This window comes from Apus apus, chromosome 1 (assembly GCF_020740795.1).
Source record: "Apus apus isolate bApuApu2 chromosome 1, bApuApu2.pri.cur, whole genome shotgun sequence".
NCBI classification, from domain to species: domain Eukaryota; kingdom Metazoa; phylum Chordata; class Aves; order Apodiformes; family Apodidae; genus Apus; species Apus apus.
Window position 1 is genome coordinate 153,433,511 of NC_067282.1, and position 25,179 is coordinate 153,458,689.

General features: G+C 50.9%; 2 protein-coding genes across 4 annotated transcripts in view; one reads left to right on the forward strand and one right to left on the reverse strand.

The window, feature by feature from the left end:
- SGSM3 (small G protein signaling modulator 3) overlaps positions 1-15,054 on the forward strand; it is a 30,073-nt gene extending 15,019 nt beyond the window's left edge. Inside the window, exons 8-23 of the mRNA XM_051638512.1 lie at positions 570-713; positions 1,101-1,296; positions 1,523-1,668; positions 2,599-2,826; positions 3,756-3,810; positions 7,336-7,463; positions 7,768-7,923; positions 8,483-8,537; positions 8,994-9,043; positions 10,264-10,416; positions 10,516-10,586; positions 10,939-10,987; positions 11,309-11,394; positions 11,749-11,871; positions 13,363-13,423; positions 13,820-15,054. Of these exons, the coding sequence (XP_051494472.1) occupies positions 570-713; positions 1,101-1,296; positions 1,523-1,668; positions 2,599-2,826; positions 3,756-3,810; positions 7,336-7,463; positions 7,768-7,923; positions 8,483-8,537; positions 8,994-9,043; positions 10,264-10,416; positions 10,516-10,586; positions 10,939-10,987; positions 11,309-11,394; positions 11,749-11,871; positions 13,363-13,423; positions 13,820-13,903 (1,785 nt within the window). The 3' untranslated portion in view covers positions 13,904-15,054. The remainder of the gene's footprint in view (positions 1-569; positions 714-1,100; positions 1,297-1,522; positions 1,669-2,598; positions 2,827-3,755; positions 3,811-7,335; positions 7,464-7,767; positions 7,924-8,482; positions 8,538-8,993; positions 9,044-10,263; positions 10,417-10,515; positions 10,587-10,938; positions 10,988-11,308; positions 11,395-11,748; positions 11,872-13,362; positions 13,424-13,819) is intronic.
- An 852-nt stretch (positions 15,055-15,906) lies between these two features.
- MRTFA (myocardin related transcription factor A) overlaps positions 15,907-25,179 on the reverse strand; it is a 78,250-nt gene continuing 68,977 nt past the window's right edge. For all 3 annotated transcript variants that reach the window (XM_051624252.1, XM_051624272.1, XM_051624263.1), the window contains 4 exons: positions 24,023-24,175; positions 20,846-21,019; positions 20,365-20,425; positions 15,907-19,921 (listed from right to left, as the gene is read on the reverse strand). In XM_051624252.1, the coding sequence (XP_051480212.1) occupies positions 19,422-19,921; positions 20,365-20,425; positions 20,846-21,019; positions 24,023-24,175 (888 nt within the window). In that variant the 3' untranslated portion in view covers positions 15,907-19,421. The remainder of the gene's footprint in view (positions 19,922-20,364; positions 20,426-20,845; positions 21,020-24,022; positions 24,176-25,179) is intronic.

Sequence of the window (25,179 nt, forward strand, 5' to 3'; positions counted from 1 at the left end):
TGTCTTACCACCAGCAAAACTGCTACAGGGTGTTTTCCCTCTTCCTCTCACCTTTTGTGGGAGGAGGCAAAGGCCATGGCAAAAGAAAAGAGAGCTCTGCACATGTTCACCTCTCACTAAGAAGCCGAGTTAAAAATGGCTGAAAGGAGGAACAACTCTGCCCAAGGGAGATCTGTGGGCTGTTCACCTCCAAGTCTCCTGTTACAGATGTGGCCGGATTGTTGGTTTCTTCCTGCGATATGTTAGTTGAGACGCCTTGCTTGAAATCCAAGCAGATGAAATTCCCAACCAGTATGCCTGCTATTCTCAGAGATGAAGCCTGGGGTTGAATTTAGACAAGCATTTCTTGGGAGACACCAAGTCACCATCTGCACTGGCATTTTCCCACGTGTCAGTGAAGGCTGTTGAACTGACCCCAGGGGCTAGGACAGGGCCATCTTCTTTGGCACTAAGGACTTGGGCAGGACTGTGGGGAAGCCGAGTTCCCTGAGGCCATGGGGAAGTGCAGAGAGAAGGCAGTTGTTCAGATGCACTGGCTGACCCTGTTGTTGCTTACGGCTGTCTTGCAGATTGAAAAGGACTTGCTCCGCACGATGCCCAGCAACGCCTGCTTCTCCAACATGAACAGTATCGGGGTGCCACGGCTACGCAGGATACTACGGGGACTTGCCTGGCTCTACCCAGAGATTGGATATTGCCAAGGCACTGGCATGGTAAGCTGTTTCAGAGTGTCTTTGCCATAGGGGTCGTTTTGCCTGTGGTGGCTGTGCTGGGGCAAGTGACTTGAGGCGGTGCTGCCAGACACTGTGGCCTCCAGATGAGCTGCAAGGAAATCTTTCCCCATGGAATGTTTTTCCTAGGGAAGGGAGAGCAGAGTAGCACCATGCATCCAAAGTTGTGGAAGAATTTGGTCCATCTGTTGGGGAGGGACAGGCGTTACACTGAGGAGAAATCCCTTCAGGGGGAGACTGCAGGAGAGCCACAGCAGAGGAAGGAAGAAGTTGATCACCTAGACACTGGCCCAGCTCTCCATGTCAGGAAGTGGGGAAAGAGTTCTTTGCCTCCTATGACACGCAGTTGTTCTTCCTTCAAAATCCTAGGTGGCTGCTTCTCTGCTGCTCTTCTTGGAAGAGGAAGATGCCTTCTGGATGATGTGTGCGATTATTGAGGAACTAGTTCCTGCCTCCTACTTCAGCACCACCTTGATGGGTGTGCAGACAGACCAGCGGGTCCTGCGACAGCTCATTGTGCAGTACTTGCCTCGCCTGGACAAGTTGCTCCAAGAGCATGACATTGGTAAAAGTGTGCCCTAGAAACCATAGCTCTTCTTGCAAGGGTGACATGCAGGCTAAGATTATTGTTCTCATTTCAAAAAAGGAGAGCAGCAGGGCTAGGAGCAAACCTCCTGGCCCTGGAGGCAGTGCATGGTCATCTTGAAGCTGGAAGGACAGCACTTAGGAGAGTCCATCTTCACTGGCTGGCTGACTTATACAGTGACTCTTTTCCATATCTCTATTCACAGAGCTCTCCTTGATCACCTTGCACTGGTTCCTCACCTCTTTTGCCAGTGTTGTCCACATCAAGCTGCTGCTGCGTATTTGGGACCTCTTCTTCTACCAGGGCTCTTTGGTGCTGTTCCAGCTCACTTTGGGCATGCTCAGTTTGAAGGTAATTCCCACCTCCCCTTCCTCTTTTATTATAGTACATCAGTGCCTCATTCTGAGTTTTAGGGGCAAGAAGGCTTTTTATTATCAACTTCCTCTTTGTGGGTCAGGAGTGTGGTAGGGAAGATGACTTCCTGCCTTCTTCAGTACTGGAGGCTGTGAAGACTTTTCCAGGCACTTTGTAAGAATCAGGGATTGCTGTTTCCCCTGCTTGCCTCATTTCCTTCTCCTAATTAAACCCTGTCAGCTGTCCCCTTCTATTAACAATAGATGCCATCCTGAGGGAGCCACCTTACCTAAAGAAAGATACCTCTTGATTTTGCACCATTTATGAGCAGAGATATAAGGCTGAGGTTGTGGTCATCTGGGGAGCCTTTGATGGCACTGTTGAATGCTCCAAGAGACACCAATGTGCTGAGTACATTTCATTTGGCTGACTTATATTTAACCAGCCTGATCTTTTCCTTATTAGATGAAAAATAACTCTGTAGTTCAGCTTGCCATGTGAAGGGTAAAGATGAGCCTGCTGGGAGTAAGGGGAAGGTGGAGCACAGTTTGACATGGTAGGCACTCTGTAGTGCGTGAAACTGAGCAGCTCCCATTCCCTTCTCCCTAGCAGGATCCCTGCTGTGTCCAGTCCTGCTGGTGGGTACAGAATAGCTTCATTGTTGTCTTTTCTTGCTGATTTGGCTTTATTTAAATGATGAATGCTGTGCTTCAGAAACATGCCAGCTAGAATTTTGGGGGGAGATCTCAGTGCAGTAAAAGATGCTGTTCCGTTCCCAAAGGTAGCTTGGACTTTTCCTGCTAAAGTTTTTTATGGAATTGTCTAGTTGTACCTGCCCAGGCTGTACGCTGAATGTGGAATTGTATGTAGCAGCCTCAAGAGCATAGCTGCTGTGTTCTGTGTGGCAAAATGACTGCATCATTGCAGGAGGATGAGCTAATCCAGTCTGAGAACTCTGCCTCCATCTTCAACACGCTTTCGGACATCCCAAGTCAGATGGAAGATGCAGATGTGCTGCTGCAGGAGGCCATGCGTGTGGCTGGCTCCCTGACAGATGTGGCAGTGGAGACCCAGCGTCGGAAACACTTGGCCTACCTCATTGCTGACCAAGGGCAGCTGCTCAACTCCAGCACCACTGTCAACAATTTATCCAAGGTGGGTGCACAGAGTCCCACCTGCCTCTGCTGCTCCATTTTTACCATTCCTGAATGTGTTTCCTCAATTGCTGTTTGTCAGCAAGAGGACCTCCTGTCTGAGAGGATTTTGGCATCAGGATGACTGTGTCATTCAGTGGAGAGAATTTATTGGGAAGTGAGGGGGAGGTCTGTACAGATGAAATCCTGCCAGATCTGTCCTGCTTGATAAAACCCCAGGTGATGTTGATTGTAATTATCATTAATGAGAGTTATGATGGAAAGTGCATTTTATTAATGGAAACGAAAAGAAAGAACAGATGCTTTTGGCAGAATTTCCTTTGAGTTTGCAGGGTAGGAATGGGAGTTAATCCATTAGTAAGAAACCAATACACTAAAGTAACTCTGGAAGGTTGAATTAGAAAACAGCAGCAGCCTTTGAGGAGCTGAATGAAAAATGCACTTGTGTTTAATTTTGGACTGCAGTCTGCATCTGTGGATGTAGTAGCTCCTGTTTGTGAAGCCTATGTAGAAGATAGATTCTTGATGCTTGTCTGTGCACTAATCACAAGACACTCCTGCAATTCTAAAAAGTAATAGGCATCCACTTAAAAATTTATATGTAATTACATGTAGAACTGCCTTTGGCAACAAGGAGAATTGAAACTAAAATTATTCACTCAAATCATGCTTGATTCTTGAACTTCTATTGTGCTTTCAAAATAATTGAGCTGTAAATAACCCATTGCACATGGAGCAGAGGAAGCAGTAGAGCTGATTCATTGTGTTAGAACTAGAACAAAATCCTGTCCAAAATGGTTAGTTGACTTTCCTGTCCCTTCCAGTGGTAGCTGTGAGGACCCCTTGCTCAGACTGACCTGTGAGGATTGATTTATTTTGAAACTCTGTCCTAACGTGTGCATTTTGTTCTCTCTCCTTCCCCTCCCTCAGATTGTGCGGCGCAGGACTCAGCGCAGGAAATCTGGCATCACCTCTTTGCTTTTTGGTAAGAGCAGTTCTGTGCCTTCCATGTGGTGTTGATGGATATAGCAGCCTAGGAGGGAGGGGAGTGAGCAAAGCAGGGAAATGCTAGAACAGAGGAAGAGGAGAGAATAGAGACAGAACTGAAGGATGAGAGGGAAAAAGTGCAGTTTTCTAATTGCTTGCTTTGATCTGAGCTCAGAAAGTGAATTTTAGGTTAGAAAGGTAGTCCTTATATGGTGACTAACTGCAGGCTGCAGCTCAGCCCAGCTGTAGTGTCCTTCTTGCACTGACCAACAGGTCATAGACATCTTCTGGCAGACCGTATCCAGTTGACAGACTCGGTGCTGTACTGTCCTGATCTTCCCCTGCTCAGTTCAGGAACATTTCTGAAGATCTGTGACAGGGGAGGATGGTCCAGTGTGTCCATCAAAATGTATAAATGCAAACATCCCTGATGTTCCCCATTACTTACTCTGAGAGTGAGATATTGTGAAAATTTTTCAGTCTTAATTTTTTTCACTTAGGAGCTAAGCCAACATATGTCCAGAAAGCACACAGACAGAATAGGTTTTGCATGTGTTTAAAAGTAAATTGCTTCTGTGACCCCATAATAGCCCATTCTATTGTAAGCTGTCATCACCTTCCTTGCAACTAGTTAGCTTGCTTAAAATTGCCACATTTCACCACAGAAATTGTTTTTCCAGAGGAAGACAACATACTGAATTTATGGGGTTCAAACACTGTTCCTGTTGTGGTTGAAATGAGCTGAATAAATTTAAAACTGGGTTTTACTGGTCTTTTCAGAGGAGAGCTTTTCTGGTTTTCTCCAGGAAGTTGATTTATTGTCAAAGGCTTGCTACAAGCACATACAGCATTACATTTAAAAGAACATTGGTACAAGAGCAATGAAGCTGTGAAGTCAAGCATGAAGAAGTGAAGAAACACAGGAAAGTTGCTTGTGCAACCTAAGCTCAGACCTCTTGTATGTAATGTTATAGTACAGTCAGTACAGACTGAACCAGCAGGGCATTTGGCTGCCAAATTCGTCCTGGTTGTGTCTCCTTGGCCAAGTTTGAGTAGCTTTATGAAGGTGATAATGAGTTACACCCACACACTAGGGTAAATTTTAAGTTCAAGCTTTGAACTGTATCAGTGGGAGAACTGAGATGGTCGTTGGTGTTTTCTTATTTTACTGGGGTTTCTGTACAGTGATTGTCATGGTTTTTACCTAATATTATTCTTAGTAATTAAAACATTGCTTAAAATAGAGAAGTTGTTACCCTGCTGCAAGTGACCAGAAGGGAAAATTTCTGCCCGAGTGAGAGGAAGGAAAGCTTGGATGTGATAAAATCACCTTATACTGGGAAGTGTCAACCAGCCTTAAGTGTAAAGTCCGCTGCCTGTGTAGAGCTGGTGCATGGCCCGTGTCGGGGTGAGAGTAAGAACTTAGCCAGAACTTAATTCTTCTTCCTTAGAGTGAATGCAGATTTAGCAGTAACTTGGACAGGAGTCCCAGAATCACAGGAGCACTGTTAGGAAGGGACCTGTAGGTGTCTGTAGACCAACCTCTCCTGCTCAAAGGCAGACTCTATCCCAGGCTAGATCAGGTAGGCCAGCACTTTCCCTAGCTGAGATTGAAGGAGCTGGACCAGATTTCTAATGAAGTAATAGAAAGAAGAAACAGGGAAAGGTAGTTTGGCAGAAGATGTGCATGTTGCCCTTTTCCCATTGGATGGGGACTGCACCAAGGAAATGTAGGAGAACTAGTCCTCTTCTGCACAACTATCCAGCTAGTCAGTCTCTGTGGGCTCAAAATAGAGCCCACTCACATGTGGCCAATCCAATGTGGTTGCCTGGTTTGGAAATGTACATGCAGGCTTGTTGGGTGCAGTGAGGGGGATCTGGTGGAAACCCCACTTGCTTTCCTCTGCATCATGTATATTCTAAGGTGGGAGGACGTGGAACTTGCTTCCCTCGTCTCCTGCTTGTGTTTGGGTGGGATTGATCTGAATACAGAGGTAGCAGCACAGTATTTTGGCCAGAAGGGACTGAATGATGACAGAAAGAATCAGTAGTGATGAGGGCAGCCCACAGAGCTAGTGTGGCTGTGGTTGAGTAGCTGCTTCTTTAGCCACATTCTGTTTTAGCAACATGGATTATCTGGGAATCTGTAGTGACACTCCTTACATGCTTCTTGTAAGAAAATAGACTTCTGTTTCCTATCCCTGCCCATTGAGGAAGAGATTTTGTTAATTTTCGTTGCGTGGACTGGAAGTGTGTGTGTCCTACAATGTCTCTAGTCCAGAACCAAAGTTCATTTTTCCCTGTGTGTCTGATTTAATTTAGCAAATAGAAAACAATTATAAAAATAATTTTAAATCTAATTTTGTGTCTTTATTTATCTTCTTAAAGTTTTGGTCTTTTTAATTAGGATCACTCGTGATTAAAATATACTGTTAATCGCTTCAATAAGCAGAAGTTTCATGTGTCCATATCTGTTGCAGCAGCTGTATATCTCTGGCCACACTTAATTCATATTGAGTACTAATTTGCTGGCTAATGATCTACTTGGGTCTTGCATAAACACTGCATTTGTATAAAAATCAGAGTTCAGTGAAAAATACAGTGTTTTGGATGTTGATTTTGTTAATCAAGCCATCACATCTTCAGCATATTATAGAGAGAGCAAAAACATACTTTGCATTTAAAACAAACTGATTTATTTTTTTTTTAGAAAAAGAAGCAAATGATTCATTGTTCCTGAACATCATGTACCCAATTTTTAAGGCATTTGGATGCATTAAAGGCCTAAAGAATTCATTCCATTGGGTATCTTTCTGCATAAATTAACAGCTAGCCTGTCAAAACTCCTAGGAGAATCAGTGACAGTTGAAAGATGCTTTGGTAACTTCTACCTTGTACTTATTTATGAACATTTCTATACATACAAAACCTTTGAAATCTGGCTCTTGCAGAGTTCAAGGTCTTAAGTAGATGGTGGCTTTTCTCTTGTGGCTCCGACTTCTAGACTGACACAGGGAAGTCTGCTGTCTTGGTTTTCCAGATCTTAAGAGTCAGTGAAGAAGATGCTCTCAGCCCATGAGCTATATGAAAACCAGAAGTAGTTCAACCAAAAGCTGCTTCAGTTTCAAGAGAATTTCAATTGAAGAGAATTTTTGAAAGTTCCCTAGTTTTGTGTCACACCATTCAGCTGTCTATGTACTGCCTACACACTGCTCTAAAGCAGTACGCAGCACCTTAGGATACTGAGTTGTCCAGACCGATCAAAGATGTCATCTTCCAGTTCCACATGTGGTTTGAAAGACATGCTCCTTAAATTCTGAGACAGTCAAATTGGTGCTGGTTATTTACATTATTGAATAGATTGGCAGTAAGTTGCCTGCCTTAGTGTAGGCACTTCTAACGTCCGGGTTTGTTTGTGTTTGTTTTTTTTCTGCAGAATCAATGATTTCTAATGTTAACAAACAAATACTTCATACTTGTTTTCCTTTCCTCATCTTCCCTCTGGCTGTGTGGCTTCCCCCAGGTGATGATGATCTGGAGGCACTGAAAGCCAAGAACATCAAGCAGACGGAGTTGGTGGCTGACCTGCGTGAGGCCATTCTCCAGGTGGCACGGCACTTCCAGTGTGTGGATCCCAAGAACTGCAGCATTGTGAGTGGGAACAGCTGGATCTGCACTGCTGTGCGTTCACTCCATGAATGCTGAGTGTCCACCACAGGAGAGGGCTGTTCAAATGCTCCTAGAGTGTGGGCTCAAGAAAGAACATGCCAGGTGTAACGGGTGGAGGATGAGGGTTGCTCAGCCCATCCCTGGTGGAGGAGGGGTGCACTGGGAAGTTGTCTGCCTGCTAGAAGCGGGAAAAGGTTTGGGAACAGGGGCATGCAAGCTTTGGCAGATCAGCTGGGAGTCACCTGTTGCTTTTCATTCCTCTGCTCTTCATCCACATTCGTGCTAGGATCTGACTCCAGACTACAGCATGGAAAGCCACCAGAGGGACCATGAGAACTATGTGGCCTGTTCCCGCAACCGGCGGCGACGAGCCAAGGCGCTGCTGGACTTTGAGCGCCACGACGATGACGAGCTGGGCTTCCGCAAGAATGACATCATTACGGTGTGTCAGCCTCGCACAGGAACCCGGGCAGGACCACACAGACCCAACTGGTTTGGGATGCTGCACTGCCTCTTCTGCAGGGAAAGAAGGGAGGAGATCAGCTTAGAGCCCTAGAGCCCAGTCAGGAGTCCAAGGGAAGTGGTTGGTGTTCCTGGGAGCTGCCGGGGGATGAGGCAGTATGTTCCTGTAGGTGTTGTCTTGTAGGTCATTCTCAATGCAACCACCAAGTCCCTTTCCTGGCTGGCTGCCATGCAGCTGAGCAAAAGGTTCATTGGGACTGACATGGGTCCTGGTTTAACAATGTGCAATAAGCTGTGGTAAGACTATGGAAGCATCCATTTGTGGTTTAGCTATGGGCATCTCATCTGAAATTGAGAAAACAAGGGTAACATGTTTGCAGTAGCTTTTTGGCCTTGAAGACCCTGAGCCACGTGAGAAGAGAACATTGGCAAAACAGTTGAGAAGAAAGCAGTTCCTCACTGCACACACAGCCAGGCAGCTGTAGCCCTCCTGGCACTGCCCTCTCTTCAACCAGCATTTTCCACTCCCTGTTTTTCAGATCATTTCCCAGAAGGATGAGCACTGTTGGGTGGGAGAGCTGAATGGACTGAGAGGTGAGACCAGGATGTGTTGCACTGGGGAGAGTGGGGCTGGATGTAGAGCACCCATTCATCTGCAGCAGCTGCTCTGGCACATCTGCAGCAGAGGCTCTGCCAGTTACCTGGAGCATCTGCTGGGGTGGGAGGGGGAAGGGAAATGTTAAAGCAGGGTGTAAGAGCAGTGGTGCAGCTACCTGGTCACCTCTTGCAAACAGCAAGTTTAGGTTCCATCCTCCTGGCACCAGGTGGTTTGGTGCCTGTCATCTCTGCTGCTTGTGGCCAGGGTTCTGTAACTGGCTTCCTCGTGCAGTCGCCTTAATTCTTGTGATTTTGGGGCTGCTCACTTCCGTCTCTGGAGTGGGACCCTGTGAACTCTGATTTATTCTCACCTTCCACTGGTGACCTTCTCTGGTCTTGTCTGTGTTAGTGGTTTCTCAGGGTCAGACTCTCTTCTTTGTCCATTCTTTATAGGTTGGTTTCCGGCAAAATTTGTGGAGATCTTGGATGAGCGGAGCAAAGAGGTAATTAAAAAAACAAAACACAACAACAAAATTAAAAAAAAAAAAAAAATATTGGCTGAAAAAATAGTTGGAAAAAGCCACGTATTTCCCTCCATGAGCCTGTTTGTTCTCTCTGGCTATTGAGCACTTAGTGATGTGATCAGGCAGCTTATCTTCCTAAGCCTGTTTGCTCAACTTCCTCACGCAGACCGAGTGGGGAATGAGGGCCCCAGAGGGCTGCAGCAGGTGTCTGAGTGTGATGGTTTGCAAGGACCCTAGAGATGAGCCTCAGGAAAGCTGAGAAAGCAGCATGCAGGTAGGCAGCAGGATGCTGTGGGCAGTGTTTCAGCCTGCTTCCTGCTGCCTGTGCTGTGCCCCAAGGCTGTGCCTGTGGATCCAGCTCATGTTTTGCAGTCACCACAGGGCATTACCCCTGAGCAGCCATGCCCAAAGAGACACTTTTTCTTGTTTTTTTTTGCAGCTGGCAGTGGTGAGATGCCACCTATTTAGAGCAGACACCTCAATATGTCCCTAGGGCTGGGTAGTGGATAGGAGACAAATGTAACCACATGTTGGCCTAGACAATTTGCCGGGGAAGTAGAGAAGATTGAGGAATAGTTCAAAGACTGACCTGAGAACCCAAAAGAAGCCTCTAGAGAGATGTCACTATTGACATTTCACTTGTTTCCTCAGCCCCTTCTCAGGGCTGGTTCTTTAGATGCAGATGACCTCTCTGTGTATAAACACACCCTGGACTGTTGAGCAGTTCCTCCTTAATGTGGGAACAGATTGGATCCCAGTCATCCTAATTTTGGAATATCCTTCATGCTAACAGCATGTCAGGGTTATACCTTGGAATTCCCATTTGCCTTGACTTTTAGCAGCTTACAGAGTCCCAGAGACCCTCAGTGCAAGTCCATTTCCTTACCTTAGCTCGATCAGCATCTCACCAAACCACAGCAATTCCTACATGCTGAATGCGGCCAGCATGGTGCTGGGGGTCACCTGTGTGGTCTCCTGGACTGCACCTAGGTATAAAGGTCCTGGCATCCCAGTAATTCCCAGGGGCACTGAACATGGTGTCTTATGCAAGAGCCACCAACAGCAATAAGGGGTTAAGGGATGGGGGGCTGGTGGGCATGTGGGAGTGGAAGAGAAGCAGGGAAACTGTAGGCGAGCAGACTGCCTCCATGCTCTACCCCTCAGCAGTATGCTGAGAGCTGGCTCTTCATGTTCCTCAGTACTCCATCGCTGGAGATGACTCTGTCACAGAAGGGGTGACAGACTTGGTGCGAGGGACACTGTGTCCAGCCTTGAAGTCCATATTTGAACATGGATTGAAGAAGCCATCTCTGCTGGGGGGTGCCTGTCATCCCTGGCTGTTCATTGAAGAGGTGAGATGTCTCAGTTTCCTCCATGGGGATGTGTGGCCAGAGGGCTGGGGTGAGGCAGCTGTAGGGCAGAGTGTACTGACTGTCCCTCTGCCTGACTAGGCTGCAAGCCGGGAAGTGGAACGGGATTTTGACTCTGTGTATTCTCGCCTTGTGCTCTGCAAGACTTACAGGTAAAGCCACTTTATTCACACCAGGTGGCTGGGTCTGTGCCCTGCTCCTTCTGTGCTCCTCAAACTTCTGCTGCTCTCCACTTTGGAAAGAGTCATGGTCTGCCCCATCCTCCTGTAGGCATGGTGTCAGCAGGCTGCTGTGCCTGTGCTGACTTTGGCTGGCAGTGGCTCTTTCCTGTTTCCCGGGGCTCCCATGTTTGCTGCTGGGTCTGTATCTTGCTCTCTTATGGCTGCAGGATCACCTAGGGGCTCATCAGTAGCAAGAGAGCTCTTGGGGTATGGAGGGGAAAAGGCCTGCTGTGTGCCAGGGGTAGCTCCTGGGCTAGCTAGGTCTCTGCTGTGATCTTTGCAGGCTTGATGAAGACGGCAAAGTCCTCACTCCAGAGGAGCTGCTTTACCGGGTAAGTGCTGACCCCAACCAGATCCCAGTTCCTAATGTGTGGAAGTTTCCCCATGGAGTCTGCTGGAGGGTGTTGCCTTTCACTAGGGAGATGCTTGAGACTCTCCCAGACCTTCCTTAATGGGAAGGAGTAGAGCCACCAGGTGCCTGGGGAAAGGAAGAAAGTGAAGCCATCAGGAAGGCTTGGCCTCTCTGATGCTAGCAGGTGGCACTGGGTGAGGAGCTTTGGGGTTATAGCATTTGGCTGTGTCTCTGAAATGGCTGCCCAGCCCAGCCTAAGGCTAAGCTGAGAAGGTGGTAACCACATCTTCCCACCCTGCAGGCGGTTCAGGCTGTGAACATGACGCACGATGCTGCACATGCACAGATGGATGTGAAGCTTCGTTCCCTCATCTGCGTTGGGCTCAAGTGAGTCACCCAGTACTGATACCCTCAGCATCCTGGGTGTGAGGAGCTTGGGAGGGGGAAGAATGCGCTCAAGAGCCGCAGTTGTTCCAGTCCACCTTAGGCCACAGGTTCTTTTTCCCCTCTCACTGAAGCCACTGATTGGGACCTGCTCCTTTCTTGTTTATCATGCTGGCATGGCTGCTGGCTGGAAGTAGATCTCACTGCATGGAGGGGGTCACATAAGCTTCCTGTTCCCCCTAGGAACTGGACTGTGACCTGGGGTCAAGGCTTGGGCTGAAAATAGACTGTCCCAACAGGATGGGGCTCCTTTCCCTGGCTTCATCTGAGTAACATGCCTCTACCCCATTGCTGCAGTGAGCAGGTGCTGCATTTGTGGCTGGAGGTGCTGTGCTCAAGCCTGCAGACCGTGGAGAAGTGGTTCCATCCCTGGTCCTTCCTGCGCAGTCCTGGCTGGGTGCAGATCAAATGTGAGCTGAGGTGAGTCTCTGTCCCCATGGGCCTTGCCAGGGTCTGGAATGGATTTCCTCCTCCTCTGCAGGAGGTGGCCCTCACTGTGGCTGGCTTTGGGCCCACTCCAGGGAGAAGCAGCGTGGGCTGCCCAGACATCCACATTGTGGAGATTTCCTTCTGTGTGCTGAGGCAGCAGCAACTGTCTAGACAGTTTAATGCAACGCACTGCGCCTGCCTGGCCAAGAGCAGAGCTTGGCTCCAGGGGAGCTGTTGTGACAGGCAGGCAGCCTCTGCACCTACCCTGATGAAGAGAGTTCCTTTTCCACCCTGCTGCTCTCCAAGTCCTCTGGCAGTCACCGTGAGTCCAAGCAGGACCCAGGGGATGTGCTAGGGAGACAGTCCAACTGTTGCTGGCTGGGAAGGAGTCACTCACCTCGCCCAGTCAAAGCAAAGGAGTGGTGTCAGGGGCAGAATGGGCTGAGCTCACACAAAGCACATCACTTGGAGCAGGGCACACATCTGCACTGCATGCTCCTGGCCCTCCAGCATGCTGCAAACCCACATCCAGTCCCAGGGAGCCAAAGAGCACACCACACACCCCCTTGCCACCACCACTCCAGCCCTGTTGCTGCTGCTGTTCTGCAGGAACTGGCTGTGCTGCCCAGTTGCCTCTGGCCCCAGTGGGAGCATCTGTAGCCAGAAGCAGCCCATGTGTATGTACCTTGGGGTGCCCAGTGGTCCCTGTGCTGCTGCCGAATTGGAGGAACGCAGTTCCCTCCACCTCTGTGCTGCCATGTCCCATGGCTGCTTTCCTGCAGCATGTGGGTTGTCCTAGTGCAGCACAGCCAAAAGACCAGGTGGGGCTGGTTGAGGGCTGGGCCCAGGTTTGTGGGGAGCAGGAGTGCAGGCTTATGCCCTGTTTCTCCCAGCTGGCTTCCTGTGAAGGGACTCTGCTCCCCCACTGCTGCAGGACTTGGAGGAGACCCTCTCATAGGAGTTCCTCCTGACCCTAAAGGGCTTGTTGCCAGGAGGTCTGAGCTCTGCATCCCTGTCTCCTAGGGAGAGAGGCTGTGCCTGCAGCACCTGCTTAGAGCTGGGTCCAGTGAGGGAGCTCCATGTTCCATCCCCGTGTGGCACTCGTGCATGGGGGTCAGGACACTTATCTTACTCCAGGGAGTGGACGGAGGGTGCAGAAACTCTGAGGTGCTCTCTGGAGAAGAACCTACAGCCCCCCACCGCCAGCTGCTCTCTGGTCCCGCACGGGCCTCCCTGCGCTGCCGTGTCAGGCTCTGTAGGGGTTGCACTTGAGTCACATCTACAGGCTTCTCTTTTCAGCCTGGAACTGGCAGGATGTGAAGCCCGAAGAGGACGGGGGAACAGGAGATGGGTGGCCGGTGTTGCCTTTTCAGCACCAACAAACAAGGATTTCCCTCCTTGTAAGCTTAGTGACTGCCGGGCCAAGCTGAGGAGCCGGTGCAATGTGTGTGTGAATGTTACTATCACTCTCTTCCTTTACAGAGTCCTCTGCAAATTTGCCTTCAGCCTCTCTCAGGACTGGGAGCTGCCAATAAAGAGGGAGGTGAGTAGGTGGCATCTCGCATTCTCTCCCCCAGCTAGGCGGGTGCTTTGCTTACCCCTCCCAGCTTTGTGCTCCAGCACTGCCTCCCCTTGAGCCAGCACCAGAAGCTGTGGATGGGGCTGCTTTCCCTGCCAGGGTGCCAGGGCAGGCTGTGCACAGGAACTGTGTGGCAGAGGGTGCTGCCTGCCCCTGCCCAGCTGGGGCAGAGGAAAATAGCAGCAGGCACCTCCCTTCCCCAGTGCTCTCCAAACCGCAGAGCCTCTCCCTCTGTCAGCTGCACCGGGGTGGGAAGTGCAGAAGGCTGCTCTGTCTGGGCATGACTGGGCTCTACCTGCAGACACAACCTCCCCTTTTCTGGTGTGGTTCACTGACCTGGATCTCTGTGTTGTCCTGCAGGAGAAGGAGAAGAAGCCACTGAAGGAAGGGGTGCAGGACATGCTGGTGAAGCACCATCTCTTCAGCTGGGATATAGATGGGTGACCCCCACCCTGCCCCATCCTGGGGAACCTTCTCGATGGCCCATACTCCTCTCCCCCACCCCCATCATGTCTCACCCCCTGCCCTACCCCACCACACCCACTTGTATCTGTGACAATCCCCCCCTCAGGGGGGGCTACCAGGCCACCTGGGACAGATGGCAGCAGTGCCAAGAGGCCAAGCTGCAGACCCGAGGGAGGTGATGGTCGAGGGTGATGCTGCAAAGGGACAAGTGTGTTCTGCCCACAAAAAACAAGTGCCCCTCCCAACCTCCCCCATCTCTGCCACCCCCATCCCCTGGTTGCCTCAGCCCTGCCTCCCCCCCCTGGTGCCTAGGGGAGCAGCCTGGCCCACAGCCCGTTGCATGCTGCCCCCAGGGTGGGGGGTCAGCAGCTCACTCACCCAGTGTGTGTGTCTGCTGCTGGGGGGCAGAGGCAGCCCTTGTGGGGTGGCTTTAAGCCACCAGGGCTGGTGCATTGGCAGGTGGCACTATGGGTGCACATGGAGTGACAGACTCACTGCTGTGCAGGAGCAGGGATAGCACATCCCCTCCCATGCCAGCCAAGGACTTGCCTCTGTTGGGGAGAGGGATGGCAAAACCTGAAGCACTTGGACAAGATCCTCTGATGTGGAGCTGGGGCTGAGAAGAGGGGGAGAACTGGCGTCAGCCTCATCTCTCCTCCCTGGCAGTGGCACGTGGGGTGTTGACAAGAGGTGCCCAACTGCACCGCCTGTTACCACTGTTACAGTGTTAGGGGATAGGCCTTGTCTCCTCTGGGAGAAGACAAAAACCACCTCTCCCCTAAACAAGTGTTTCATGCTGTCATTTTAGGCTCTAGATTATTTTTACTGTTAACCAAAAAGCTGTAAATTAACTCCAGGACCGTGTATATTTTGGCACTGTTGTAGCTCAGGCTGGGGTTCAGGTTGGAGCTGGCTCAGGGAGACTAACTCGTCCTCCTCGCCCTGCGGTGGCGGTGGGGACGCTGGTCAGGAGTGGAGAATTGCTGCTTTGTGGTGGTGGCTCTGGGTATGGAGTCTGTGACTTTCTACTGAAAGCGCTTGTCTGTGAGCACAAACTACTCATGAAATGACACGAGTTTTACTTTCCTTTATTCCGTGGGTTTGTAAATAAACTGCATCTTGGGAGAGCACTGGACTTTGCTTTTATATTTTTTTGAGAGGGCCAGGACTAGATTTCTTAATTTCTGTCATGTGATAATTATGGCACCATTTCTGCCCTGGCTCCTGCTAAGCAGCCAGCTGAGGGCTCTGCTCAGCCTGCACTGGCACCGTGGGGGCTCCTCACCAGCCTTGCCTCAGAGCAGAACCCAGGGTAGGTGGGCAGGCAGCAGTGGCAGCCCAGCCTTGCCTCACTGCCACCAGCCCTCCCTGAGGCACAGCTCTGCAGCAGAGGCCCTGACAAGCAAGAAATACTCAAACTGAAAGGATGTGGGGAGAGGGGCGCAGAAAACAGGACTGGGGTTGGGAGACAACAGTGTGGTCTGCACATTAACAAGCTGCTCCAGAAAAATCAGGTGGAGTCTCTGCTGCAAAGTGGGACAGTACCAGGGCACAGGCCCCAGAAGAACCATGTTCAGAAGCCCAAGCTCATGGAAGGGTGAAAGTTGCACTGTATTTACTGATGTGGAAGTGAGTGATTTCAAAGTAATTCCAGTTTGCTGTCTGGCTCAGGAAGGCTGCACTGTCACCTTATCACTGTAACAGCTGGGGGTCCAGACCAGCCTACAGGCCTGTGGGAGGCCGTAAAAGCTGCCTGTGCTTCTCCTACCTTAAGACCTGGGTCTGATTGCAGGGTAGGTAATTTCCATGCATAGAAGGAATCTCCCTGCAGCTGAGAAGAGATGAGGCATGGCCACTCAAGCTCTTTTTTTTCAGCTTTCAGAAAGACCCAGAGGATCACCCACTCTTAGCTGGGAAAGTCAAAGTGCCCTCCCCTCCCCCAGCCTTCCCACCAGCACAGCAGAGAAATTCTTAAGCACATGGCTGTTTGGATTTTTTTTAATAAAATGGATTTATTTTTTTTAATTTTTTTTCAAATATTTGTAACTGAAAAAATAATTCAATTTAAAGATCCATTCTCTCCCCTGTTTACTTGTCACTTTTATCCTTTTCCAGTTGAATACTCGCTCTGGATCCGATGCCCCAACACCATCCATCGCCGATGGTGCTGATCACCCCTTGCTGTTTGCTGCATAGTGGAAGGGAGAGTGCGTGCTAGTCAAATACACATTACAAACAAGTAGTGGTTACAGCAGAAAGATTCAGGATTACATTCAAGGTAGAGGCAGAACATCAGACTTTGTTGTTTGTTTGTTTTCCCAACAGGTGCAAAAAAATGTACGTCCATGGGATACCTCTTCTGACAAAGAACTATTGAACTATTATTCAAACAAATAATAGTAAGAAAGCAGAAAAGTGGGCTGGCCTGCTCTGGGCACTGCTTGGGGAAAAGACACTATTTTCTGGGATGAGGCACCATCTTCCCCCACTGCCCCCAGACACAGGGTTATCACTTGCTCTCCTGGCAGAAGCCCTTTGTGCACAGGGGCTCTGGCAGGTTTGCTGGGGTCCTCAGGAGGTGAGGCTCATGGTTCTGTATTGTCTGGGCTCCAGGAGGGCCAATTTCAAGTATGCTGAGCAAATGTAATTAAATTTCTTCAAAGTTTCACACATTACAGTGGGTGGGTAGAGGTGAAAGGGAGCAGCTGTGAGCTCAGCCTTTCACCATCAACTCCAGAAGGGCTAAATCAGTAACAGACATTGGCATCTCTCTCACCAGAGTGGGGTGCCTGGCCCAGTGTGAGGAACCAAGGCTGGGTCAGGCTGGGACTTAAGTGGAGTGCTCCCACCTTCATCTAGGAGCTCATTGCACTTCAATTATTTCATTCTTTATTTACTGTTTGCAGCCTTGTAATTATTTGTACAAAAGATATCACACAGCTCGTTATCTGGGCGGGGAGGGGTGGGGCTGGTGCTCACTGTGGGCTAAAAGAAGCTCATTTTGCTTGAGTTTGACAAACAGGCAGCCTCACTTATTTTTTTTTTTCCCTCATAGTATTTGAAAGATCGTCTTCTCCCCTACATACTTTCCTTCTAAGAAACCACTTGCCTCCCTTGCCCACCTGGTCCCACGGCTGGGCAGCTGCACTGAGGGGTGGGGGGGGGCTGGTGAGAGCTCTGTAAGGTGATTGCAGATGCACTCGCTCCTCCCAGTACACTCGGCACAACCCCCAAAAGGGAGCAGGGCTGCACCAGGAGGGAAGTGCAGGAAGGCGTGGGGGGGGCATGGTGAAGGGGGTGTCCACCAGTCCCAGTTATTCTGATTTTTAGGACATGACACTGTAGCTTGGGCACCAGAAAGCAGGCGGGGAGTGGGGAAGGGGGGGATCCTCTCCAAACCGGACACTGAGGGAGGCAGATAAGAGGCTGTGACTTGCTTACTACTGGTGGGGTGAGGAGGGGGGGGGGGGACGGGACAGAAAGGAAGGAAGCTGCCAGCAGGTTCCCCTGCAAAAGATTAAGAAAGTGGCTCCCCATGCAGTTAACAAGCAAATAGGGCTCAGAAAAGCAGGAGTTTTCTCCCAGCTGCAAAACCGGCATGACCCCCACCTGGCTGCCAGTTTCGTGGCTGATAGAGAGCAGTCGTGCAGGGCTGGAGCAGAGGTACCCGCACCCCTGCAGTACCAAAGGGGCAGGGGAGCAGCATGTGCCAGCCCACCCACACCTACCCCACCCCAGCAGGCAGCACAGTGCAGAGGAAAGGTGGGTCAGCATCCCCAAGGAGGTATTAATAGGACGGCAGTTCAGCCTTCCCTTGCCTGAGCAGGGTCAGCGCCTGAAAGGGCTGTAAGATTTCAGAAGCTGCTGCCTCCAGCCCTGCCCTTGGAAACTGCCTCCCCCAACCCCCGAGCAGTCCAGACCCAGCTCAGGGCCAGAGCTGGGGTAGCTGCCCGGCAGGGCAGCCACAGGGGGCACAGCTGGACTATGTCTCATCTGCTAAATACAGAGGTGAGTTACTACTAACAAACACAGGAATTTAAAAGTGACAGGAGTAACAGCGTATGAGAGAGAAAGAGGGAGGACCACAGGCTTGGGTTTCCAACGCAAAACCCTGCACAAGGAAAAGCATGCTCATGGCTCTGGGGGCTTGGGTTACTCGTCCAGTCAGCAGCTACCCCGAGACACCAGCCTGGGGCCCTACGTGGCAGCAGCTGCCTGCACATAGCCACAAGCAGCCGCTTGCTTCTGCCTTTTATGCCATGGGCCTGGAAGGCAGGAAGAGCAGAGGTCAGCCACCCATTACTTGCTTCAGGGTCCCACCTCTCACTACTGAGCTAGGACCTGTGATGTGCCACACAACACCCAGTTTGCAGTTCCCCTTGCTTGCCTGGTGGGTCTGACACCCTCAGCTGCTTATTTCCACTGGGGCACCTGCTACAGGGAGGCAACAGCACAGCTGAAGGCAGGAGACAGATTGCACATGGCCCCTAATGATATGTTGTTCATTGCTAGCTGTGCCCCTCTCACGTGCCCCAGGACACACGGACGCTGTCTTGCCTCTAACCCCACCACAGAGTGGCTGCTCTACTCACCTGGGGATGTCACACATGCTGTGGGGACAGGAGGGAACCTGAAGGCTAGGCTCCAACACAGCCAGAGGTCTGGGGCATAGCAAAGGACAGATTTAACACGTAAGGACCTGGATTTTAGCACCTTAAAAATCTGTTTTGCAGCCCAAAGTGAGTGAAGCAAGCAGGCAGGCCTCTGCCATGCTCAGTGATATTTGGGAAACCAGCTTAGCCATTACCAGGTTGGTGGGGAACCCTGGTTCCCTGTAGCTACACTTGGAAAAGGTGCCTGTTCTGCCCAGCTCCTCACAGCCCTGCAGCAGATCAGACCCTCCCCTGACAAGACAGCCCGTGAGGGCAGAGGGCAGCTGTTCCAGGCCCCCAGCCAGCATTCCCACCTCTGCATCCTGCTCTGAAGGTAGAACTTTTTCAACTGTTAAACCACTTGTGCCAGGGCAGCACAACCCCCTTTATCTGCCAGTCCCAGCAAGGTGCAGGATGCAGCTTCTGGAAACAGTTCTGGCCCAGTCATCCTGTGTCCCAAGGCGAGGGATCTGGTGCCCACAGCACTGCAACCCACGCGCTGCATTCACTGCTCCTGCCTGGAGGGAGAGGGGCTGCTGGCTCCACTCTCACCCAAGCTGGGCCAGGCTGCACAGAGGGGGCAGGAGGCCACCAACCCCAGAGCTCCTGCAGCCTTTTCTCCACACCCCCCAGCACCCATTCTCCCTGCCCTGGAAGCAGTGACTGGAGCAGCAGCTCTGCCTTTGCCATCACTGCCGGCTTCGTGCAGGAAGGACACTGTCGGGGGAGGAGTACAAGTACCAGGAGCTCATTTCTTTTTTTTTTTTTTTTTGGTTGACTGGCCTCTTCCCCCCTGCATGCCCGTGCCCTCCCACTCCCATTCCCTTCAGTCTCTGCTCACAGAGTTACAAGCAAGAATCCCAGTGCAGCTGCAGATCGTGTCCATCAAGGAAGTCTGTGGAAAAGAGGCTGGGAGCTGCGGTGCTAAGGGGAGCCAGGCTCATCACGGGCCCCCCTGGCAGCTCCAGCCAGTCCATGCTGTCCAAGTTAGCCTCAGCCAGATCCAGGGCTATGCCCCCAGATGGCTCGTGAGCAAAGTGCAATTCCGAGGTGTCCATAGGTGAAGGCGGGTGGTCCAGGATGGCTGAGCTGCTCAGCATCTCACTGTGGAGGTCATCAATCAGGGACAGGGGCTCTGGCCCGTCGTGGCCGGCCGTCAGCAGCGGGAGGCCGGTGCTGCTCTCCAGGAAGTCCTCCAGCCGGCCCACAGGCACCGGCTGCCCCAAGGACACCGGCACCACCAGCTCTGAGGAAGGGTGGCTGCTGGGCGGTGAGGGGCAGGCTGGGGCTGCAGGTGGTTCTTTCCCAGCCGGGGATGACTCGTCCTTGAAGTCAGCAGAAATCTCTGTCCAGGGAACAAATGGGAAGGTCAGGGTGAGGAAAAGCTTGGCCAAACACTGGAAAGATCCCTCCCACCCGTAAGAGCAACAGGGAGCTCTCAGATGGAGCCATGACTGACCACCAACTGGGGTAAGGAATGTCATCCTGTGCCTGCTCTCAGCTTGCTGCAGGGAGTTTTCAGCCCTCCTCTAGGGAATTCAAGCTCTGTCCAGCATTGCAGAAGAGATGTGCCCAGAACCGATGCAGCAGAACCACCAAAACACTTTGTATCATCCTAATGTCTGACTGACATCTCCCTTAGCACCTTAATGACTTCTGCCTGTGCTAAAGGCACTGGCCGGGGCACAGGAGCAAAAGACGTGGGCCACGACAGGCTCTCCCCTCAGTGCTCTGTGATCCCCAGGCTCAGAACAAAGGCTGTGGGAAATGCTGGCTTTGCCACCTTACCTCCACTTTCGATCAGAATGTCAAACAGGTCGTCCATCTGCTGGCTGGCACAGCCATTCTCCTGGGGAGAGCGAGCGCAGGATTAGCCTCCTGTTTCCCAGGGGAGATTCCACCTCCAGCAGCACCCTTAGCTGCTGGCTCTGCCCCCTCGCCCCAGAGACGGGGCTGTTATCTAGCAAGAACAAGCACATGCAGGCACAGCACCAGAATCCTCCGTAACCCCAGGCTGCCACTAGATGGGAAGGTACAGTCAGCAGCTGCTGTACTAACACTCCCCAGGCAGAGAGTGGTTTGGGAGCTCTACCTGTGCTTTAGGGTCTGTCCCAAGCCCTCCAGCAGGAACTCTGCTAGGAAAGTGCAGTTAGAAAGGGACATTGTGTCTCCCCTCTTGTTACTGGCCCAGATCAGGAATCTAAGCAGATTTACAATGACAACTTTTCACCTGCTCTCCAAGGAAACCAGGGAGAAGAATTGCTCTCACCTGAGCCTTTGGCTGTTGCTTCATGGCCTCTTCATAGCCTGGTGGCTCTTTCATTGGGACCGAGGGAACAGGGAGAGGAGGTGGAGTAGTTCCAAAAAGCGGCGTGTGCTGCTGCTTCTCCAGGTCCATCTGGGATGGGGAAGGGGCAGCAGGAGAGCCAGGCTGTGATGAGGGCTGTTTAGAACAAAGGCAGGAGGAGTGATCAGGGGAAAGCCCACATCAACTCCTGTCTCACAGCTGCTCTGAGAGTCCATCACCCCCTCTCTTGGTGAGCGCTGCACAGAGGTTGGCACTGCTCTGCTCTCAGCAGCTTGGCTTCTTCTGTGTACTCTGCACTACACCCTGGCTGCAGGGGAGGAAGACAGATTTCCCCTCCAACTCACAGCTGGAAATCTGGCTGATTTTTCTAACCTTAAAGCAGCCATGCCACAAACCACCCCCAGGCTGCTGCTGAATGGGGAAAGCCTCAGCTGTCCAAGTGGGGGATTCCTCTAGAACTTCAGAAAGGACACTTCCCTTGCTGTGTTTAGCCTACTCTGCAAAATATGATACCCAGGACCTACCTACTATCCCTCTCCTTCTGCAGTGCCTAGTCTGGGGACACAACCAAGCTTCACTAGCAGCTAGTTTCACAGCCTCATGGTGGGTGGAGAGCACCAGAGCACTCAGCAGCACCAGAGACTTCCAAAGGAAACCCCAAGGGTTGCAGGAAATGGTGCTCATGACTCAGCTTTACCAGATGAATCAGCACACAACTGCCCATAAGAAAATTTAAAATGTGGATCAGGTCTTTGCCTCTGCAGCAGTTATATGTGATCCACACTGAGGCTCTTTGCCCTGGATCAGTGAGATCCCCCAGCAGTAGCTGAATGCCAGTTCCAACACTTGTAGGTGTTGATGCTCTTCTGCACTGTTTTCCCTGGAAAACTGTTTGTCTATGTGAAGGTAGAGGAGCAACCCCAGGCCTCTGCTGGCAGAGCTGCTCTGGGTTCTGCTCACCTCCTGAGAGGGGCTGGCACAGAGCACTGGGATGTCCTGGGAGGGCACCTTTTTTGACACACTGTGTGGGCTACCCTTGCCAGGAGCACCAGTTTTCCGGGACCATTTGGAGAAACCATTGGGGAAAAAGGGCTGCAGGTTTGGAGGTGCTGAGAAAGACTATATGGTATGGGGCAGCTGCCCTGTGACCACCTGCAGACCTGGCTTCTGACCCTACAAGGGAGGCAAAAGGATTAGGAGTTGCTACAGATGCTACCACAGCACACAAGCTATGGGAGGCTGAGGGAAATGCCTTCATTTCCCCTCTGCATTTCCTCAAAAGTCTCAAAGCAGGCCAAGGCACTGGCCCTTTGCAAAGTGGATACCCCACTAGAAATTACTCCTGTCTTCATATCCTTTCCAGCATCTGACTCAGAACTGATCCTCCAGTCTCTAAAAGCTCTTAGTAATATTTCTGTATTTTATCTTAATTACATGTCAGAGAGAGATCTAAGTGGACTAGAAGAGGAGAAGATGCACAGCAGAGCCTCTTTACAGCCGTCACCTGGAGGAGTAAAGACAGAGGTGCTCTCTTTCCTGAACCTGCACAGCACTTCACAAGGGATGATCAACAGGTATGTGCAAGGCACGAGAATGGAAATCACAGCATGTTCACCAGCACCAGAGAGTAAAAGGTCACAGAACCACAAAATCACAGAATCATCATGGTTGGAAAGGACCTCTAAGTTCACTGAGTCCAACCATGAACACAAAACCACAACCTTGGCCACTAGAGCATGTCCTGAAGTACCAAATCTACACAATTTTTTAATACCTCCAGGGATGGTGACTCAACCACCTCTCCAGACAGGCTGTCCCAGTGCCTGACCACTCTTTCAGTATATAAATTCTTCCTAATATCCAGTCTAAACCTCCCCTGTGACAACTTCAGGCCATTTCCTCTGGTCCTGTCATTATTCACTTGGGAGAAGAAAAGGAAGTAATTTACTTCCTTTCAGGTAGTTGTAGAGGGCAATGAGGTCTCCCCTCAGCCTCCTTTTCTCCAAACTAAACAACCCCAGTTCCCTCAGCTGCTCCTTCTATGACTTGTTCTCTAGACCCTTCACCACTTGGTAGCTCTCCTCTGGGCCTGCTCCAGCACCTCAATGTCCTTCCTGTAGCAAGGGGCCCAGAACTGCACACAGTACTTGAGGTGTGGCCTCACCAGTGCCGAGTACAGGGACATGATCGCTTCTCTACTCCTACTGGCCACACCATTTCTGATGCAGGCCAGGATGCTATTGGCCTTTTTGGCCACCTGGGCACACTGCTGGCTCACGTTCATCCTGCTGTCAACCAGCAGCCCCCAGGTCCTTTTCTGTTGGGCAGCTTTCCAGCCACTCCTCCCCAAGCCTGTAGCTTTGCATAGGGTTGTTGTGACTGAAATGCAGGACCCGACACCTGGTCTTGTTGAACCTCATACAGTTGCCTCGGCTCATCGATCCAGCCTGTCTAGATCCCTCTGCAGTGCCTTCCTACCCTCCAGCAGATCAACACTCCTGCCCAATTTGGTGTGGTCTGCAAACTTACTGAGGGCAAATCACACCCTTGTGCCCCTCTCGGAGCTCATACACCACTTTCAGTAGCAGTCATAATGCCCACACCACCCTCTCTCCATGCAGTAGCCACCTTTTCAGTTCAGCAGCGCTCCTTCAAGAATCAGGGACACCACTGTGAAGCAAGGCTGCCCACTCAGGCTTCTTATAGTTTTTAATTGGTAGACAACACATGTTTTAACACCAGCTGGTATTCTGCTCAGATGTGGGACCAAAGGGCAGAAGTGAGTAAACTGTCAGGGGTCAGCCCAGAGCTCTTTGCTGTTAACCCTCCACATCACTTCCAAGCTTGCCCATGGGGGGAGACCTCATGGACCCCAAGTGCTCCTGAAATTTCATGCCTGATGGGCTTTACAGGGGAACAGAGTGGCACTCCTTTCCTGCTGCCAAATTCAAGCTGAAAACTAAGCACTCTATGCACCTGCAAACTGTGGCAGAAGCTGCTGTGAGATCTCACTTGCTGTGATGATGGTGTCTGACCAGGATTGTGTGTATGTGTGTGTGTCCCCTTCTCACCACGGCTACAAACCCTGGCAGCATGCAAAGGAAAACAAGGAAGAAAAGTGAGCAGGCAGCAAGCTACCTTTATGACAGATGGGTTTAGCCCTCCAGGCTGCTGCTGCTGCTGCAGGGGCTGCTGCTGCTGCTTCTGCTGCTGCGTGGGCTGCTGAGGGGTGCTTGCAGGTAGCTGACATGGTGGTTGGCCGGAAGTTTTAGCGGGTGATGATTGTACTCTCTGAAAATAAAAGGGTACCCGTGAGAAGCTGTTCCCTAGACATAACATGGAGCAAGGTTTGTGTTTCTAAAAAGGATTAGGAAGTTTGTTTTTCCCTCTCCTTTATTCTTTAGGAAATTCAGTCAATCGTTCTGTTCTACCAAGCAGAGAAATCAGACTGGGGTGGGATTCAGAGTCTGAAAAGAGAAGGTAGTACCACTCCTAAAATCCCTGGGCTACCCATGACAAGGGCTGGCAGACATGATGCAGGAACTGTGGCCCTTGTGGAGCAGTAGCTGGAGTTCAGGTGAGAGATCCTGGGGTATCAAGGGTGACACTGGACACTGATACTTAAGACAGTTGGCTCACATCTCACCTGCTACACAGCAAATGCAGCCTGCTCGGTGCCTGCCCCGATAGCAGACACTGCCACATGCTCTGCAGAAGGTGCAAGGAATGTGGCAGCAAAGAATGAAAACTTTTTCTTATGCCATGGAAGACACTGGGGTTTGACTTAGGCTATAAAACCTGGGCATATTTATCCCTTCCTGGAAGAAACACTCAGAACACTTCTGTTAAGAGCTGAGCTCATACCAACAGGGGAACAGTAGATCATCTCTGATGAAAGACTCTGTTAACACTTGAAACACTGACATGCATTAAAATAAAGCAGTGAAAAAACAAATGCCTGCTCCCAGGGTCTGATTTCAGTGCTGGGTAGACAAGGTGACCTATCACTCCAGCTACAATCTCCATAATGAAGCGCAAGAGGTGAAAACCACCCTGCATTTTTTAATGCCACGGGCATAGTTGTTCTTTCAAAAAGCAGTGAAATGTGGCAGCAAACCCTTGCCCTCCAAGCCCGAGATCCTGCCTGACAAAAGGCAGAGCCATGTGTTTGGAAGAATGCTGAACAGCCTGCGATGCACACAGTCAATCGTGCACTGCTGTAGACAGTCCACCATTGTCCAACTCCAGTCTTTTTGCTGAAGATCTACTTACGCTGTTCTGTCTCACAAAGCCAT